At 35.8% G+C, this 21610-nt stretch overlaps 1 protein-coding gene across 1 annotated transcript; it reads left to right on the forward strand.

Moving 5' to 3' along the window:
- Positions 1-304: 304 nt before the first annotated feature.
- Positions 305-21610, forward strand: zgc:194930 (uncharacterized protein LOC557813 homolog). The gene is made up of 3 exons (XM_051114657.1): positions 305-693; positions 11534-11586; positions 19335-21610. Exons 2-3 carry the CDS (start codon positions 11555-11557, stop codon positions 20065-20067), a joined length of 765 nt encoding a protein of 254 aa, XP_050970614.1. The 5' UTR covers positions 305-693; positions 11534-11554; the 3' UTR covers positions 20068-21610.

The following is a 21610-nucleotide window of genomic DNA, read 5'->3' on the forward strand; positions in this document are numbered from 1 at the left end:
GAAGTGAATGCTGCGATAAAGCCAGTGGTATCTTGCTGTTCAAGTGATCATAACATGGTGGCCCCCATGAGGTGACCAGCTCCATAAAATAAAACTTTTAGCAGGTCATATTGATATGACATACAGTGATAACTCTTTAAATACGTTGCAATAAACTATTACGTGCATAGTAGTTTTGTTTTTGTTGATTTACTTTGTTCACATGCACTTGAATGCACCTGCCCAGTCTGTCTAACACCTGCTTAGACTGCATGACGGTCATTTGTGCTGCTGTAATTATTTGCCTGCGTGTCAAACTGTGTTTCCCAGTCCGCTGAGTTTTCCTGATCCCTCGTCACATGGTTTGTCATTACCGTGCCGAGCACAGGCCCTTCCTTGGACTGCCATCTGAAATTCAAATGGACGTGTGGAGGAGGCACGGCAGAGCGGAGTCACGGGGGACCTTCCTTTACTCGGAAGCAGTAGCACAAGAGGGAAAATAAACATAAGGAAGGAGGAGGAAGCGGCTGCGATGTACGCGCGACGTCTTCTGGTCATGGAAGAAGTTTTTTGGGACACTTCGCTTCTTGGGATCGCTTTTGTTTTAACACAATAGGAGATACGAATTGGGAAAATAAATGAACGCCGGAGTTATCCGTGAAATTGTAGCCCCTCCGGCAAAGAACTGCCACACCTTCATCATCAGTCTAACAGGTAAAGGTTTTCTCTTAAGGCGATACATCATATAAGAGCTAAAGTTTTTCCGCGCACCTGTTGCGCAGAGCTCAGTGTAGTCGGCTTGAATATTTGTACAATATGAGGACAGATCTTTAAAAGACAAACAGTAAATAAAGTCTATTTTATTGTCACTAAAACTACTCTTTTGGCAATTTGAGGGAGTTAAACAACAATAACTGAGTCGGAACGATTACCTGGAGTTTAGTTATTATTTGTTGTTATGGTTGAATCCTGTACTTCTACTGTGACGGCAGAAGAAACACGTTTTTACCTTGTCAGATGAAGGTGTTGCAGTGAACAGGGTGTAGTTTTTCTGCGCTTTCATAGTTAAAAAGAAAGCTCACCTTAAAATAAAAATTATGTCGTTTTCTCACCCTCATGTCAAACCCACATGACTTTTTCTTCCGTGGAACACAAGTGGAAGAGGTTACTTAACGTTTCCCATGCAATTACAGTGAAGGGTGACTAAAGATGTAAGCTTAAAAAGAAGCAGAAGCATGATTTAAGTTGTCCATGAGATTTGTCTGCTGTATTTTAGGTCTTCTATAGCCGTGTGATAGCTTTGTGTGAAGAACAGATTGGAATTTAATGTTATTTACTGAAAATATTACTGTTCAGTGAGCTATTAATGACTGTAACAAATTAAGTCATCGGTATGGCTTCTTTTTTGAATTACCATTTATTCATTTAACAAACAACATATAATTTCTCTTTTAAAGGTTCAAGGAAAGAAAGAAAAACCAACATGAGATTTTGCTTAAGTCTTTCCTTCTGGTAATATCTCTGCTTAGTTTTAGGAAGTTGAACAACACAAGTGATTCAGACGAGCTGGAGTTTGGTTATTATTTGTATAATTTTAAATGCGGTCAAAAGCCATTACTTTTACTTTGAAGCAATGAATCAACTGGTACGTGACTTTCACCTTGTATGTGAAGGTGTGTAGTTTGCAAAAGGTGTAGTTTTTCTGCCCTTGGACAGTTAAGGTTTGAACTAATTAAAAATATATGAGCTCTAGACATGCTGCTTCTATGTAGTGTTTTCTGAAGAAAGCAGCTGTTGAGATGAGGAAGAAGGAACCTAAAATGTTTGGAAATTTGATGCTTTTTGCAATTTCAGAAAGATTTTAAAGAATGTTTTGTCAGGTAACTTAAGTGCTTCATTTGCTAACACCTACTGTATATTAGCTGTTTTTTAATTAAACCATGATAACACATGGTATACACTACAGTTTAAAAGTGTGGGGTCAGTAGGATTTTTTTTTATATACTTGTATTTAACATTGATCAAAAGTGAAAGTACAAAATTTGACATGCTGTTGTTTTGAACTTTCTGTCAATCAGGTAATTATAAATTCTTCTAATTATAAATTTCATAATATTACTGATTTTACTGTGTTTTTGATCAAATAAATGCAGCCTTGGTGAGCGTAGGACAATTTCAAAAACATAAAAATATTGAATAACATCATATGAAACACGTTTAATGTTAAAGTAAAAGCTCCTAAGCGTGTTTTGTTATTTTTATGTAGTTTTCACATTGTAAAGTCCAAACTAGACTTAGACTATAGGCTAGGTAAGCTTGTATTACTGTTTACAGTAGCTGTGAGGGGGGGCTGAGCAGGTTTATGCAGTTTGTCTAGGTGTTTACAGTCAAACACATTGTTTACTTTTGAGCAAGGTCTGCTGTGCTGAGTAAGGTGTGGTTTGAAGTGCCCTACAAAGGGCCACTAGGCCTCTTGCTCTGTCAGGCTCCGGGATTTTACCTTGATATTTACTCTACTAGTGTGTACACAGACTAGCCTATATTGTACATCTGAGTGTGACGTTATGTAGCACAAAGCAGTACCTTTTTCTGTGGTTCACTGTTCACTGTGTTTTAATCTCTCTATCTCTTTCCCTTTAGCCATTTCCCACTTTGTAAGCATGACTCTGTTTGAAGGGCAGTGCATTTAACAGCGATAAGAGTTTTTTTAGTTAACAAAACATGTCGTGATACACCGTGGGCCTGTGTCGTCCATCTTATGTGATCTTATGACTGTTGATCTCAGATTGTGATCGCCAGTGTTGCATAGACTTCATTTGTAGTCCATGTAATGATGCATTAACTGATTAATGTCACTATATGACATGTTTGTAGCTTTAATATTAACTGTAATTGTAATCAAGCGGAACTGTATGTTACGTTTCTATGTAGAAACACTTACAGCAACTTATTTTTTGTAGCAAACTGTCTTTTATACTCAATTTAAAGCATCCTTGCTGAATAAAAGTAATACATACGCACACACACATATATATAATTTTTAATCAATCAGTCTTACTAACTCCAAACCATTTAACTTTAGTGTATGTATTAGCTAATTATTCATCAGACGTGCCATATTATATATAATCTGAAAGAAGGAATCCTTTGGGTGAAGCTATTTACATATATTTGTATTCCTGTATCACAGTATAACTATGTAGTAGCTCATTTACTTATTCAAACTTGTTTTTCTTAGTGCGTATAAAGTGCACATTTTATGTGGATATATAAAATTTCAGGTTTGAAGTGTGCAAGCAATCAAAAACATGCTCAGTATAGCCTATAATTTATTCATTACGCTCTAACCATAACCTCTCTTTTTTAATATGATCAAAAAAAAAAAAAAAAAAAAAAAAACCGCACTGTCAGAGAAATTTACTATATTGTTCTCTCACTGTAGAAATTGCTTTATGTGGTAACATATAAATGAACTTGTTTTATTCAAATCAGAAATATTATTTATTATGCATCAACCTAACTACAATAACAAAAGTAATTTTCAAGGTTCAGATAAGGTAGAAATTACTCCTTAAGGTAATGACTACACAGTTTCTATTCTTACAGCTCTTGGTAGTTAACTAGATTTATGTAGCAGCATGATTGCGATGATCAGATATTTTTTATCAGATATATATTCAAGACGATAGGCATTTGTGTAAAAGAAAGTGCCATTTAAGGGCTAGTTGTGAGAATTTTAGCCCTGCAAACAACTAAATACTCCACAAAGAATGACTCTCTTGTCAGTGTGACTCGCAGCTTTTATAAACAAACACTACAACCTGCATCATAAAATGAAACTGAATAATTGCTGCCAGCGACTCTTGAGTGTTCAGAAGTGCCTCACACAGGATGTAAGGTGGATCCTTGTTTTGTATATTTAGCGCTGTATTAAGTGATGATATGGGCATTCTCAAGAGGGCTGATACTGTACGCACTGGTCTTCTGGTAATGAGGCCATGGCAACAGTGTCCAGGGCAACACGCCCATATTTGGCCACATTTCAAGTCATATTTAAAAGGAGCTTTGAATGCATTTATATTTTATGGATGTGATGTTTACCTGGTCCAAAAATATGGAGAAGAGAAAAGAGTTTGTCATTAGATAGTCAGCTTTAAAAAGCTAAAAAAAAGATACAGACATGCAAATATTAACTCACATTGCACTTTTAAATGTTTCCAGCATGGATTTGTGATGGATTTTTCATGTTTCTTCTTTTTAATGACCCTTGTCGATTTCAAGCCATCTGGCTGTTTCCATATGGCATAAATAAAAATGAAGAGGAGCATAACACATGCTGAGAGAATGAGAAATGCTAAACCAGTTTTCCCACTTGTTTAAACCACACCTTCATGAATCTGATCCCTCTGTGTAGTAACCCTCCACCTGTACAAGACCTACACATCATCCAATACTCATTTACACACACGCACAGTATACTGGTAGATAACCTAATATCCTTTACCATCTCTTTCTCTCTCTTTCCCTCTGTGTATTAGTCAATGCACTCTGTAAAACATTGACACTATCATTAAGGTAAAAAATAGTGTTTAAGAGTAAGCCATTACCCTAGAGGAGTATATCTAAATTTAAGTCCTTGTAAATGACCCAGAACAGTGTGTGCTTTTGATTTGTTGAAGTATAAGTTCATCTCTTTCCTGTCTTTGCATATAGAGGGTTGTGTAATGTTTGGACTCATAACATAAACCTGGATTTTGGACTAATAAACGTAACTGATTTGCTGCCACAACAGAGATCCACTTCCTGGTACAGTGGTACATTAAATATATCTACACTTTAACTAAAACTAATTACTTTTGTGTAAAACTATGATGATCTAAATGAAACGAGTGAAAATGTTGTATGAAAATGGTTTTATTTAATTTGTTTGGTCACATTTCAAGGTTCGATCCCAAATGCGGTTGTAAATGATCCCAGCTGAGGAAGAAGGGTCTTATCTAGTGGTTATCTTGGTTATTTTCATAAAAATAATTCCAATTTTATTCTCAAATGCTCGTCTTGCCTTGCAGTCCTTGAACTCTGTGTATTCTGGCTCAAGACAGTTAGGGGATGTCGAAAAACTCTGAACGTATTTTCTCCCTCAACTTCAAAAATCATTTCAAAATCATCCTACGTTGCTGCAGAAGTACCGACACAGTCTTTGCAAAGTGAACATGCAAAGAAGATCAAACACCCTTAACAAAAAAGGTAAAACAGCGATATAGGGCGATTTTGAAGTTGAGGGAGAACATGAGATGGGAGTTTTTCGACATACCCTAACTGTCATGAACAGGAACAAAAAAAGTCCAGGCAGAGTAAGACGAGACGAGCGTTTGGCATTAAAAAGTATATGAATTGTATTATTTTGATTAAAATAACCGATCATTATGCTAGATAAGACCCTTCCTTCTAGACTGTTATCGTTTGAAGCCGCATTTAAACTGCATTTTGGAAATTCAAAATCGGGCACCATATCAGTCCATTATATCAGGAAAAATGCTGAAATGTTTTCCTCAAAAAACATAGTTTCTGTACGACTGAAGAAAGAAAGACATGAACATTGTGGGTGACAAGGGGGTGAGTAAATTATTTGTAAATTGTTGTTCTGGAAGGGGAGTTCTCCTTTAAAATAAAGTGTTACCATTTTTTTATACATTATGTTTCCTGACTGTCATTTCCATCAGGACCAACAATTTTGCTCCAATAATGCTTTGTCATAGTGTGCTTGGTTATCGAGGAGTCAACAGTGACAGTAAAATATGAGATGTGAATAAAAATAAAAATCAGTCATGCATCATTTACAATCAAGCTGTCAAATTATGCAAACAATGTGGAAATATTTTTTCATTATGTTCATGCAGAAATCATGAAATGTTAGCTATTAACTTAACCTTAGCAAGACAGAGGAGTTGGTCATTTTATTCCAAAAATGTTTGAAATGTCATTTCCACCACAGAATACCATTAAACAATATATAATTTAATATGGAAATGCACTAGATAGAAAATTATTGATTTTGGTTTTGCGTATGTACACATTTTTTTTTATTATTTGCTGATTTTTATGAAGCAGCAATAAAAAGAAAAGTGGAAGTATCTTAAAAAGATTTGAAAAGATTTCAGTGTGTCAGAGCAGTGTGTAAGTGAAATCAGCTGGTCATTGATAGCTCTAATTATCTCTTGACACTGGTCTATCTGGCTGTTTGTTTCACTTTGTTCTCAACAAATTGAAAGGAAATGAACCGTTAGTTGCTTGTGCGTTTGTTTATCTTGGCTGTAGAAGGCCAGTGCATGTGTGTAGGTTTGTGTTGGCACACACACCGCAGCTGAACCAGTTAAGGGGATTTAAACGTTGGAGTAATGCTCAGAGCGGAGCACCATCTAAAAAGTGTGTGTGTGTGTGTTGATCAGTAATACTGTGTGACTGCCTTTGAGCTTAAATACGTAAGTCTGTGATTTAATGCTGTTGCCTTGTGTGTGTGGATGCCTACCTGTTTGTGTGTGTGTGTGGGTCTTGAGTAGGTTAAGGGCTGAGGAATGGAAAAGCCCCCTCATTTTGTTGCAGGAGATTAAGCATTTGTCACTTTCAAAGCGCAGGCCAGAAAGCTGAGCTGGAGGGCATGCATTCTACAGTGATGAGAAATTCCCTTCTCCAATTTATTCCAATGGCGAAATGTCTGCCAATGGCATATAGCTCAGATTTCAATCTGCCTTGGTTTCAGCCCGCAATCTCCAGTAATCTCTCCAGGAATCACCTTTCTCCAAATGGAACATTTCATTTCTTTGGATATAGAGTCTTGGATATGCCATTCATCTTAGCTTCGTATCAAATTCTCTTGCAGTCTGTTAATCTTCAGGTCATCTTTGCTGAGACTGTTTAGTAAAAAAAACTGTAATGTGTTTCATAAAGAGCATAATTAGGGATGGAATTCATGATGGATTACAAGAATAGGCCTAAGTTCAGCACTTTTCATCCAGCTTTTGTTACAAATGTCAAATTTTGTTGCAAATTGCCTTTGTGTCTAAGCTGACCTGAAAAAAGTTTAATTTGAAATACTAGTATATAACTAAAACTGAAATAAAAATAAATTAAAACCTAAAACTAAAAACATAAAAAATTAAATAAACAATAAGTAATGTAAAAGTTAATAAGAATGACAAAAACATAAGCAAAATACTAAGTGCAAATTAAAATGAAAAAGTATTATTATTGACTGTTTTTTTACCCAAAATGTTAGAACAAAATTTTCCAGTGAAAACAACCGACTTTTCCAATCATTTAGTCTGGGGTTTAAGTGGACAAAATTAGTGGTTCTCAATATTCCTGTAGCCTGATTTAGGTCATCAGGTTATTAGTAGAGAGTCTAAGACCTGAAATGGGTGTGTCAGATAAAAGAGACATGCAAAAAATATGCGCTTTTAAGTACATTCTTGTATTCTCATACCGCATTATCATCATCAACCATCAAAGCTTAATTCCAGCACTCAAGAACGCAAGTACAGCAGATGCGTGGAAGTGCCCAGATGTGTTCTTGATGTCGAGGATGCATCGAATGCAGACTTAAGAGAATCAAACCATTAGAAATTCCCAAACACAATAGGCGGCCGTTGGTACAGAAGCCTTTAAAGATTTCGTTCTCGCTCAAGGGATTCCCCTTGCAAAATTGGAAATACAGTTGAGATCATACAAAATGCATGTTATTTTTTATTTAGTAAGATAAGATATTTCACATAAAGGACATTTACATATAGTCCACAAGAGAAAATAATAGTTGAATTTATAAAAATGACCTTGTTCAAAAGTTTGCATACCCTTGATTCTTAATACTGTGTCGTTACCTGAATGATCCACAGCTGTTTTTTTAGTTGTTTGTTTGTTTTAGTGATAGTTGTTTATAAATCCCTTGTTTGTCCTGAACAGTTAAACTGCCTGCTCTTCTTCAAAAAAATCCTTCAGGTCCCTCAGATTTTTTTTTTGGTTTTTGAGCATTTTTCTGTAGTTAAATCCTTTCCAACAGTGACAGTATGATTTTGAGATCCATCTTTTCACATTGAGGACAACTGAGAGACTCATATTCAACTATTACAGAAGGTTCAAACGTTCACTGATGCTCCGGAAGGAAAAACAATGCATTAAGAGCCACGGGTGTACATTTTTTTTTTATATTGCTTATATATCATATGCCCTTCAGAAGTTACAGAAGAAACGTATGTGTTTCCCAAAAGACAAAATAAGTTAAATTTACCTTAATCTTCAAATTCAAAAAGTTTTCACCCCCCCAGCTCCTGGGGGTCTGGAGCATCAGTGAGCATTTGAACCTTCTGTAATAGTTACATATGAGTCCCTCAGTTGTACTCAGTATGAAAAGATGGATCTAAAAATCATACAGTCATTGCTGGAAATGGTTCAATTAATTAATTAAGTAACAACACAGTATTAAGAAGTGTATGTATCATTTTTATGAATTCAACCATTATTTCTCTTGTGGAAAATATGTAAATGCCTTTTATGTAAAATATCTTATTCAGGTCAGTACTAAATAAAAAATAACATCTCTTATTTTTGTAAAATATTTAACATTTTGCAGATTCTGCAAGGTGTATGTAAACTTTTGACCTTAACTGTACAATATGTAATCGATTGTTAAAGTAAACATAAAGTAAACAGTTCTTACTGTATGAAGTAAACATAATTTCTTTTATTCTGATAATAATTGTGTTTTTATTCTGATAGTAACTGTTACAATATAGAATAGCCACACAAGAAACTGCTTTGTCATTGTATTTGGAAAGGAAGACTGTCTGCTATGTTGACTGCTGTAAGATGCAATAATCTCTAGCAGCTGACAAAGAGGTTGCCAGGTGCCCGTGTCATACTCCTGCTGTCAAACAGGTGTCTGCTGCGTACCACATCTGGCTGCTAATCACCTAGCAAAACTCAATCCGTTTTCTTGTGTCCATGGCAATGCCCTGAAAGCTGTTTTATGATCGTTTTTGTATAAACATATTCCAAATTTTGTAAATAGGACAGCTTGGTAATACAGTAAATACAATAACAGTCCATTTTAAATTGAATTCATGTCACATATACATCAAACCAGCATGTAAGTTAGTGGTAGAAGGCTTCTGTTCTCAATCTTTTTTTTTTCTTTTTTTTTTTTACTCACAATACAGACATCATATATAGACAGAAAAAAAACAAAACAACTCTGTTCACAGTGAAGTGTTGTATGTCAACGTCTAGTCTACGTGCAGTGTTTTGAATTTTTCCACTTGTTAAACCATTTGCCTTTCTGTCACAGTGACTGGCTCATCTGTAAACCTGTACAACAAATATTGCCCAACTTGATATACCTGTTAAATTTTTCTTATTTGTTTTGGTTTCTGTGTGATGCCACGACTGAATGACGTGGGTCTTGCTTTAATACAAAACTATAAACATTTAATTGCATTCAATTCTGGTTCAGACTATTGCTGTTACCCTTTATTGTAACTTAATTAAATGGAAATGTTGCGTAAATCAGTGTTGTTACCAAAACTTATACAAAAACTTTACAAAACATGGCTAATTGAAATTAAATAAAATATAAATATTACATAAAAAACTAAACAAAAATGAGAAATGTTGCCTTGGCAAATAACTGAAACAAGTTTAAATACTGAAATTTCTAAAACTAAAATAAAAGTAAATTCACACTGAATACACTACCAGTCAAACGTTTTTGAACAGTAAGATGTTTAATGTTTTTTAAAGAAGTCTCTTCTGCTCACTAAGCCTACATTTATTTGATCCAAAGTACAACAAAAACAGTACAATTTTGATTTTTTTTTATTATTTTTTTTATTATTTAAAATAATGTTTTTCTATTTGAATATATTTTAAAATGTAATTTATGCCTGTGATTTCAAAAGTGATTTTTTTTACATCATTACTCCAGTCACATTGAAAGAAAATCATTCAGAAATCATTCTAATATTCTGATTTGCTGCTAATAAATAAATAAATAAATAAATAAATAAAACATTTATTGTTATGTTAAAAATAGCATTTATCAGAAATAGAAATACAGTATACTGACTGACTTTTGAATGGTATAGTGTATAATGTTATAAAAGCTTTTCATTTCACATCTTTCTATTCATCAAAGAATCCTCAAAAAAATGTACTCAGCTGTTAATAAAAATGTTTCTTGAACAGCAAATAAGCATATTAGAATGATTTCTGAAGGATCATGTGACACACTGAAGACCGGAGTATAATGATACTGAAAATTTAGCTTTGATCACAGGAATAAATTACATTTTAAAATATATTCAAACACAAAGCAGTTATTTTAAATAGTAAAAACATTTAATAAAATTACTGCTTTTGCTGTATTTTGGATTAACTAAATGCAGGCTTGGTGAGCAGAAGAGAATTCTTTAAAAAACATTAAAAATCTTACTGTTTAAAAACTTTTGAATGATAGTGTATTAAAAAAAAAATAATAATAATAATAAATCGCCAAAAACACAAAATCACACATAAAACCTTCATGAAATAATATCAAAACACTAATGTACATGATCTTCACAATATGATTATATTGGTCTCTTCTGCATTACTCTCTAACTTTAAATGTTTGTTGGTCTCTAACACATTGGGACACGTGAGGTGACTGTTTTCCATGCTGGTTTCCGTCTCAGGAGAAAGAGAGGGAGTCTGGGAGTGTCTTTGTCCTAATAGACGGATCTTTTCCCAGACTGAACTATCAATTATTTACAAGGTTACTTGCTCATATAAAGAGCACAAGAAATGCCAAAGCCTGAAGTGGTGCGACAGGCCGTGGAAAGGTCAATCCATCTTTGTTGCTTTTCACAAAATGAGGATGTATTAATAACATTTTATTTGACCAGCCACTGTGAGTAGTAATCCAGAATGTCACGAACACATGTGTGACTGTCCTTGTGTCCTGAAGCCACATACCTGACAATACCATATGTCAGGTTGACTCCATATGTCACGTCAATATGAAACCATAAAATGTCTCTATGGCCTGGCAGATATCACTGATATAGCTGTTCTGATAGAACTGTGTAAACAGCACAACAGTATCTGAACACATTAGCCAATCTGTTTAACACTGGATGGTGAAACGTATCTGGGTCCGCTTGTAAGAATGGTCTGCAGTGGTTCGCAGTTGTTGGCAAACAGGGTTTATCCTTAAGTGTAAGATTTCTTTGAGTTTCTCAGTTCCCGTGTCAGCAGATCTATTTACACAAATAAAACCGTGATCACGTCCTTATGTTCCAACAGCCGAGGTGAAGAATTAGCACAGTTACTGAATGGCCCTTTGTTGAAATCATGTTCACTCTCCTAAGCACTGATTCAGCAGCCCAGCTCTGGATTCTTCAGATACCTTTTTAACAAATGTAACCTGCGTATTTCAATTCACACAATAGTGGTATATCTAATTCACTTTATTCAATTACATTTATACATAAACACACACTAAAACTGTTTTGCCTTTCCACAGGTTGTCTACACAACTGTCCAGATGGGTTGCAGTTGCTGTAGGATGATAAAAAGGTAAGATGGATGGTATAAATACAGTAGCAGAGATCCTTTACTCTCAAGCATTCTGTCTTGAAGTGCCTAGATATTTCTCACATAACTGCTGCTCAGTCAGACTGTAGTCTCTCTAAAGTTGACCTTGGATCAGTTTTTGGTTAAAGCTGTGATTCAGTCTGCCAGCACTGCTCTGTCCTCTGTCAATAGACATATTATTTTAGTTTGTATCTTTCACTTCAACATTTGTGTGGGTTGTTTTGATGCAGGAAGTTTATTTCACGGTAAATACACACAGATATTCACACTCTTTCAAACCGCCCTTTAATTGCTCAGAATGTCACATTTCTGGGCTTAGTTTGAGCTGCAAGAATTGCCTCATAACAGAAATACATGCTTTCTGTTGGCATTTAACATTAGTGTGTAGTCTGATTGGCTTTGTGTCAAATCTGTTGAGCAACACCCACACATTTTAACTTGATTTATGTGCACAAAGTACATCAATCTAAGTATTTAGTAAGATAGCCCCCCTTTTACCTACTGCGAGTGTGTCCAGTCCTGTTCTCAACCATAATCAAACACACCTGAACCAGATAATCAAAGTTTACACAATCACAAGAAACATTTTTAGGCCGATTTTTGGACTAGAGTAGATATAGAAAGGTGGCCCTCCAGGAGCAGAAATAGAAACCCTTGACGTAATGTTCACACATCACAAAACCTCAGTTTTACATTGCGCAAATAGTTGTGGGAAATATTCGCTGATTTTTGAACACATTTCCCCGGGGAAAGTATATAATCCGGGCAACTGTTTAGGGTGAATAGAATGTGAGTTCCCAGGCTTTTCTTGGATTATGTCAGATCCTGCTTCTGATAAACATTATTCTATTCTGTTGCAACTTTTACCTGGCAAAAATGCTTTGCATTGCAAGGCAGTGTGTGATGTTTAAATGGGGGTAATGTTTACTAAGGGTAAAATTTCTCATCCTGCCAGGTAGAGTGGAAAATTCCACTTTATCCACCTTGAAACTGTTAAGGATACTGAAATGGATTGCAACTGAGGTGCTTAAACGTGGAGAATGTATAATGAAGCTGTATAGGCCTATTAAAAATCATCTCATGTAGTACATTGTATGAAATACACTAAATGTATGGAATATGATAGAGGAGATGTACAAAGGACGGACAGATAAAAACATGAACACCTGAGGTTGACATTGGCCGGATAACCTGCCTATCTCTTTCCATGTGGATTTTCGGCGGACAAGGGAAGTGAAAAACAGAAGGATCTCAGCAGGAAGTGTCTGACACAAACACACCAGGCTCACTTGGCACACACACAAGTTGGGATTCGTGCCTTTCATTCTTATGCTGGATTCACACTTTTTCCTCTTTCCCTATTTAATACCTGTTTGTTACGTAATGTGGTGTAAATATAGAAATGTAAATATTGTTATGTAATAGTTAAATTAAAAAAAAAAAAGAGGAAAGAGGAAACAATATGATGACATCACTCATAAACTTGTCTTTTCAAATGTTTCGCTTCACTGGCTGTGCTTTTGTCAGTAAGGCCCTTTGCCTGTACTATGCAAATTATGAGTGCATTCAAATGTCCTGCACATATCAGGTTGCAGAACATCCCAAAAGAGGAACAGCATTTTGTATATTATGATAAAAGTGACAACAAGAGGGAATTCATATAGATAAACATTTGGAAGGATGGTCAAGATTGGGGGCTGGATAAATAGAAACAACTGGGTTTGTTTGTCAACAAACTTTTGATTATTATACAGAAGACTTTTGTCAAAAAAAGTCCAACCACATTTTGTTTTTACATGTTATTTAGAGGTGACTGTATCTGAAGTAAATCATACTACAAAAATATGCTGTCAGAAAAACGTATTATTCAAAATAATGTACATTTAAAAAAAAATAATAATGTAGCCAAAAGACCACCAACAAAATGTGTCAAGACTGTCATTGGAATCTAACTGAATTACTTATTATTTCACAGTCAGAAAATAAAGTGAATATGAATGGGTAGAATTGTAGCATAATTTCAAATAAATAGATTATGATCCACAAATAAATCTTAAAGTCCCCATGAAATCAAAATTAAAGTTTTTTTTGGCTTTTAGTATGAATGCGTGCTCCAAAACAACGGCAAAATTCACGTTTACAAGATATAAGCATTCAAAACTTACAGTATCTCGCTTCCACCAAAATGAATCAATGTCTTTGATGACATCACGCTGCACTTCAGCTTTTAATCACAACTTTCTGTCCAATCAAATGCTCTCTAGAAAGTGTCCCACCCCCCTACACCAGGGGTCAACAAACTTGTTCCTGGAGGGCCAGTGTCCTGCACAGTTTACCTCCAACTTTTCTCAACACACCTGCCTGGAAGTTTCAAGTATACCTAGTAAGACCTTGATTAGCTGGTTCAGGTATGTTTGATTAGGGTGGAGCTAAACTCTGCAGGGACACCGGCTGTCCAGGACCGAGTCTGGTGACCCCTGCCCTACACTATAAATAGATGCTAAAGCTGTGGCTAAGATCGGTCACTTGTTCACAGTGTTAGTATTTTCTGTTCGGTGAATAGCATGTAGTGCACAATGGAGGTGATAAGAAACAAGCAGATATAAATGAAACACTATTTGCTGTTTTAAAAAGGGGGTGGGGCTGCTCGATATGTCCCACCCTGTTTTCCTGTTTCAGTTGAAATTACATCACATAGAATAACGCTGGGTGTTTCAAGACACTTCAGTGGACCTTTGAGGTGTGCGCACACCGGAACGATTATCGTGTGCGATTATCGTCGACGTTTAATGCCTCGTGATGAAACAAAGGGTGCTAATGGCTCATTTTTTTTGGTTTGACGCACCGTGTAAAAACCGACCAATGAGATTGGCACTTTTGTTCATGTGCCTGGAGCTGCTGAAGTCACAGTAAATGACGACTTGGTGGCGCTCAAGCACAAGCCCAAGCTTGGTGTTGCCAAGCACACACTGATACCTAACGACGAAGAGTTAGTAAGCAGACAAAGATGATGCATCGAGGCAAGATGAATGTAGAGCTTTATGACAAACGTGACAGCCACTTAAAAAATCTTGATAAGAGGGAGTTGTTATGGAGAGGAATTTTAGATCGAATAGGATTTGATGGTGAGTTTCATTTCACTCCATTTCACCTTGTGCACCGGGGTATTTCTGTTTTTCATTAAGCACCATCTAATGTCAGGGAGTGAATTTGCGTTGAAAAATGTCTTGAAAGACATCCCGGTGTCCATGAGGCTTTAGAGCAGGGGTGCCCAACCCTGTTCCTGGAGATTGGCTTTCCTGCAGAGTTTAGTTCCGACCCTAATCAAACCCACCTGTCTGTAATTATCAAGCGCTCCTTGAGATCCTAATTAGCTAGTTCAGGTGTGTTTGGTCAGGGTTGGAGCTGAACTCTGCAGGAAAGTCGATCTCCAGGACCAGGATTGAGCACCCCTGCTTTAGAGTTTCACAAACATGAATTGAATTCATGAAGGTGCTGTTATTGGTCAGCGAAGTGAGGCTGTTATCTGATTGGCTTGAGTAGACAGTGGGTGGAGTCCACGCATTTGTGGATCATCAGAATGCACAAATGTTTCAAAATGCACAAATGCACAGCGACCAATCCACAAATACTTGCAGCAATGTTCAGATGCACAGGATGCGATTCACAAATGAATGCCAGGCAAAGTTGTGTTTGCCACATAAAAAGATATTTGTGAATGTTTTTTTTTTTTTTATTTGCAAATCTCATTTTATTTTTATTTTTTTGTGAATTTAATTCATTTTTGTGAACTCCCAGATTTATTTGTGGATCTCATTCTATTTATTTGTCAGTATGTTTATTTTTTGTTAATCGCTTAACATTTATTTGAGGATCATAATCTATTTAGTAATGCATTTAAAATAATAGATAATACCATCACTTAAGTGTGTTTTCTGCTGATTTGATTTGAAGTTTATCGTGAAGCTCTTTAATGAGTTATATATCAAAGAGTTTCCTACAAAAAAAAAAAAAAAAGATATACTATAAATAAATATGTAAAATAAATAAATGAGTCACTGTATTTATTTACTTTGATCAATTACATCTGGCCAGAGAATTTCATCTACATCACATAATATATATTCTCACAAGTTTGTTGAATCCATCTATGACAAGATTCTGCCACGACATTTCCACTGGCCTCTTTCATTGCTTAAAGAACACTTACTTAGTTGTTACTTAGTTGTGATGATAAACTTTCCATTTTCACAAGGAAAAGAACTCCTTAGCTAGCATGAAGAGAGAATATGGTGGAAGGAACATCAACCTGAAATGTGAATGATGTTTAAACCACTCTCGTACCAGCGCTGAATGATGAAATTGTGGGACAGTGTGGGTCATTGTCCCAAAAAACTACAAAATTTTGCTCCATTTGCTCCTGATTTTGCTGGCCTGTGGTAAGAGGAGTTTAAAAAATGTAGGAGCCTTTTAGTGTTGTATGGGCTCAAGACAACATTGTGTGCCACAACATCAGTGGTTGAAAATGTGGCACACATAGTGATGTAACCTCCTTGTTGTCCAGGGACATTGACTGTGGCATGATGGTCAATCACATTCCTTCCTCATCTCCTTTTTTGTTGAGATAAAAGCCAGCTTCATTAACGTACAGCTACTTATGATAGGTTGCAATGCTGTCCAGCTCCAAACCCCTTTTTAGAACAGAAGGTACAGTATTGTAGTGGTTTGACAGCAGTGGTATTGATTGTAAACTTGACACTGTAACTGTTGCCGAACTTTGAGTTCCCACTTTGACACAGCCACTAGGCTTAGAGACGCCTGTGTTTTTCCAGAGTGTAATAGTATATGGGTACATAATGCCTATGAAATGCATATCTTTGTATTTACAGTAAAAGTGCAGTAATTGTGTAGCATGCATTTACCTGAACAAACTGGAATCACAGCTAATTTAGTCTATCAGAGTTCTTCACTTTGTTTACTTGCTTCATCCAGATTGAATTTCTTCTTAGAGCTTGATCAGTTGTGATAAGACTACATTAATAAATATTATGAAATAGTTGATTGTCCTGTATTATTCTTCAATTAATTTGTTTGAGGCATTGTTGGTGTTGTTCTGGACCACTGTGTTAACACTGGCAAGTTCTGTTCAATTCAGAATAGTTTTGTTTGTCCACCTGAATGTTCTCGAACTTCAGTTCTGAAAAAAATTTGGACAAGTAGCAAAATTACATTTCCTTTGTTGTTTATTACTCACTCAGCAGATTTGGGGCTAACTGAAAACATACCAAGTGCAACTGAGAATTTTAACAAATAAGAGAATTTCTGCCGGTCCAGAAGCACCTCCTACTGGCAGGGAATGAATTGGCATGTTCAAGTAGTACGTCTGATGTTTCCTTTCAGACCAATGCAAAAACCGACCCATATTTTTATGCAGCAAACAAGTAGAGTTGCAAATGTGAAACACTAGATCAACAAGAAGCTAATGTGGCTTTAAAAATCTGAACAGTTAAGACATAATTCTATTTATATGTTTGACCCGAGGAGGCAGACCACATTCACAAGAAGCAAGGCTTTAAATTTGGCATACAGCACCCACCCCAGCTTAAAACTGGGACAACAATCATTTTAACCGACTTTCCATTAACATTCCAAAACCTGCATCCCAGTTGCAAATGTGAAACACTAGATCAACAAGAAGCTAATGTGGCTTTAAAAATCTGAACAGTTAAGACATAATTCTATTTATATGTTTGACTCTTTTTTTTTTTTTCTTAAAAAAGGTTTAAAGACTTAAATGGGACGTTTATCATTTTATTAGACTTTCTGTTTTTGTGAAAACCTGCATCTGAACTGTAAATCGTGTCACTTTAATATTTTAATATGTTACCATAGACATTGCCCTACCTTGCTCATATGGTATTAATTTTTTTTTATCATTAAATCATAAAAAGCCTTGATTGTAAAAATTGATTGCCTAAATAGCGAAATAAAATTTCTTCCTTGAAATATAGTTTTTAAAATGTTTTTTATTGATGTTTCAACTCATATCTATTTTTTTTTATCATTAAATAATAGTCTTTTTTACTTTGATTGCCTGCCCAAAGGGCTACTACTTAAAACACTACTTGTGATTTTTAAGAAAAAGGTGATTGCTAACAAATGGTTAAACGAGACTACAGAGGTTGTCATCATGCCACACAGGAAAACTCGTCTACTCAAACTCTATTCCACTATTGCTACTACTCTTTGTGTTTATAATCATACTAAAAATATTCCAACTATAAATAAATTTAAAAGATTAAAATAAGTTGTCATTCATTTATAGCCTATCTTTTTCATCTGACTACTGTATTTAGACTTAAAAATTCATAATTATTCATTTGATTTTTTACAGAATGTGTAATAATCATATGTTGGTCATAGAGCTTATTTCTGCAGTAACCCAAAAGCCAGTGGAAAAAGGAAACCGGGGTAATACTAACGTGGGTTGGCCTACAAAATTATGTTAGTGTGTTTAGTGATTGAATGATTAGTGGTTGAAGTATATGCATTTTTTAATGGCCAATGCTGGTATCATTAGAGAGCAGGGTGGCCAATGGACAATATAATATCCATCCATTCTCTTCTGCAAGCTTGTGGGATACTGGATGTATGATGATATCACACATATGAGACACTAATTTAAAGGGATAGTTCATCTAATAGTGAAAATTCTGTCATTAATTATTCACCCTCATGTTGTTCCAAACCCATAAGACCTTTGTTCATCTTCGGAACACATTAAGATATTTTTTTGAAGAAATCAGAGAGCTTTCTGACCCTGACTGAGGAGATCAAGGCTCAGGTAGTAAGGTAGTAAGGACAATAAATAGTCCATGTGACATCAGTGTTTCAACCATAAGCTTTTGAAGCTACAAAAATATTTGTGTGCACAGAAAACAAAAATAACTTTATTCAAAAATTCCTCTTGTTCATATCAGTCTTCAACACTGGCGTTCCAATGTAGAATGTCCATCTCTATTAGTTCATAGTCTGTATATTCTGGTTTAAATAAGCAAGCGTGGAAAAAAATTGCAAGTCATCCTCCCTGTTGAAATCTTCATACATTATGGTTTAATTACGGTTAAACCGTTGATGTCACATGAGCTATTTTAACAATGTCCTTACTACCTTTCTGGGCCTTGAACGTTGTAGTTGTGTTGCTGTCTATACAAGGTCAGAAAGCTCTCAGATTTGTATCAAAAATACCTTAATTTGTGTTCGAAAGATGAAAGAAGAGCTTACGGCTTTGGAACAACATAAGAGTGAGTAATTAATCACAGAATTTTAATTCTTGGGTGAAGTATTTCTTTAATGATGGATACATTCGAAAATGAAAAAAAAAAAAAAAGTACTTGTTAAAAATATGCTAAATAAACCCAGTAATATTTTACAGTGCAACTTTTTGATTCTGTAATCCTATTATAGTATTTTTCACAGTAAATTAATGAAGAATGGGAGCTCCTGTGCATCTGCGCTAAGGAACAGGCATTCTTAGTCCTGTTCTGAGACTCATCAGCCAAAACCTTGTGATAATTAAAAAATGCAAATATAGTTATGACCAATGTATTGGTCGACCACAAGGTCATTTGACTTTATTTGGGGTGTTTGACCTTTATTTTAATCTTTCTCAACCAAAAAGGCCATCAAAAGTTAATTTCATTAAACCCTTAACCCCTTCTCTGTTTCAGTTACATCTATGACCCCTCAGTCCCTGTGGAAGTTCCTGGTCGGAAGCGGGACCCCACCAGCAGCTCTCTGTATCAATCTCACAGATTCCCCGAGGAGGCAGACCACATTCACAAGAAGCAAGGCTTCCACAATTTGGCATACAGCACCCACCCCAGCTCGACCAAACTCGACATAGACAACAACCACATCAACCGGCTCCATGCTAACATTCCAGGCGAGCAGATCCGATCGAACCCAGCGGACGGCGACCCGAGTCGTTACATCCTCCAGCCCGAGGGTCAGGGGTCACCCATAAAATCAGCCCCTGCCTTACACCCCAACCCACCCATACAGAACGAGTCATTGTTGGGAACGGAAGCGGGCAAGCGAGAGGAGAGATTCCGAGACTCTGGACTGGGCGGCGGAGGGATAACAGATGGGACAGAAGGATTGGATGGATATCCCTATGGACAGGAAGATGAAGACGAGGACAGGAAGAGCAGGCTGGCCGGTACTCCGGACACGGCCGATGAGGAGAGTGTGCTGTCTGTGGACATACACACCAGCAGTACGAGCCTCTCTTCAGCAGACACAAAGCTCATATTAGAGAATGGAGAAAAGGAAGAGCCCTCGATTGTGAGAGAAGAGAAAGAGAGAGTGAAAGAGGTGGACTGTGTGAGCGTCACAGACTCAATGGTGGCAGAGGCCTTGGCCGCTCTGGATGCGGCGACTGCGGGAGAGGATTCTGAGTGACGCACTAGTTAATGGTGATTTCCATACTCACTCTCTCGCTCACCCTACATATTTGAATACAGCCAAATATTAGCGCTCCTTAGATGACGCTTTCCTGCAGCCTGCCTGTAGGTACTTTTATTTTGAATGGAAAAAAATCAAATGAAGACTTGATAACAGGAACTGCTGCTTGTTTACACAACAAAAACTGACCATTTATGAGACTTGCTTTAGCAAATGAAGGTCGCCTGTGCAATTCAGAGGCATGGACAAACTCAATTCTCAGACCAAACAGCAAAGACTGTTGCATGATTTTTCTCAGTGCTGTTGTGTACACAATCGTACATCATAATGAAATAAGCTGTTTATCGTTAACTATTATTTTTTCTGCACCATAACATAATGCAAGTACTCTTCTTCTGTAGCGACTGTTTGGAGGTGGGGCTAAATTAATCTAAGCACTACATAACAATTATTTTCATACATTTTCTATACAAAGAGGTGGTGAAAAACAAATAAGCCAGTGTCCTGGTGTGGGCTTATTTCTGTGCTTATTGCACTTTTAGAGATGTTTTATGATATATATGATCAAACTGCTTAATACAGTAAAATCAAGCTCGTTCAGTCTCAACAGATCGATATGCTATTTCTTGCTTGTTACACTGTGAATACATCAGTACCCTCATAGAGCTGTAGGATGACGCTTTATTTTTACACATAAATGTACAGCAAGAATTGTGTTGAATCTCATGAGAACAAATTTCAACCTAAAACAAAAAGGGAAATAATATTTTGCATAAAATGCATGTTTATTCTGTATTTTTTATTATGTTTTAAATACATTATATAATATATCTTATAAATATATATAAATAAATAATATATCTTTTTTACATTACAGGAAACACAATGGTACAGTGGTGGCTTTATGCAAAATATAATTTCTTTTTTTTCTTTAGATTTTGAAATGTGATCCAATCATAGTAGATTTCATGAGACTTGTATATTTATGTTACGTACTGTTTAAAAACAGTAGCATGTCGAGGAATCAGGCCAGTGATGGTAGTTGATGCTGTACACTCAGACTCTTAACTAGTCCTGGTTAACTATCAGAGGCCTGATTAAAAGAGCCCTACTAATTTAACTGTATCATATGACTCTCATGTCTCATGCAGACATTTCTATACATTAGTTTATAAATGTTTTTATGAAAAGATCTTTTAAAAAAATATATGTAACCCCCGTATACAAGATATACAAGAAATTATTTTATTTTATTTTATTTTATTTTATTTTTTTAATCTTTATGAAGGTCATTGAGTATTTCCAAATATTTTACGAAGTATGCATTGGTTGAACTTTATGTGTTGGTCAGAATCATTTCTTTTAAACCTGTTAATGAGTAAATGTTATTGACAGGAACTGATTTTCCAATGATATGACATTATGACTGCATTGAATAATTTGAATCCAGTGCACATTCACAGTGAATATGCTGTTTCTGTCTTTACCAGAGGACAGAATTGTCACATGAACCAGGGCAAAATAAAAACAATGTGCTTGA

This window comes from Labeo rohita, chromosome 7, assembly GCF_022985175.1.
Source record: "Labeo rohita strain BAU-BD-2019 chromosome 7, IGBB_LRoh.1.0, whole genome shotgun sequence".
Classification (NCBI taxonomy): Eukaryota; Metazoa; Chordata; class Actinopteri; order Cypriniformes; family Cyprinidae; genus Labeo; species Labeo rohita.

Excerpts from the sequence above, each read along its gene's own strand:
- zgc:194930 (XM_051114657.1), top strand. The coding sequence starts at position 11,555 with ATGGGTTGCAGTTGCTGTAGGATGATAAAAAG. Across the intron at positions 11,587-19,334 it reads TGCTGTAGGATGATAAAAAG|TTACATCTATGACCCCTCAG; the intron begins GTAAGATGGATG and ends TCTCTGTTTCAG.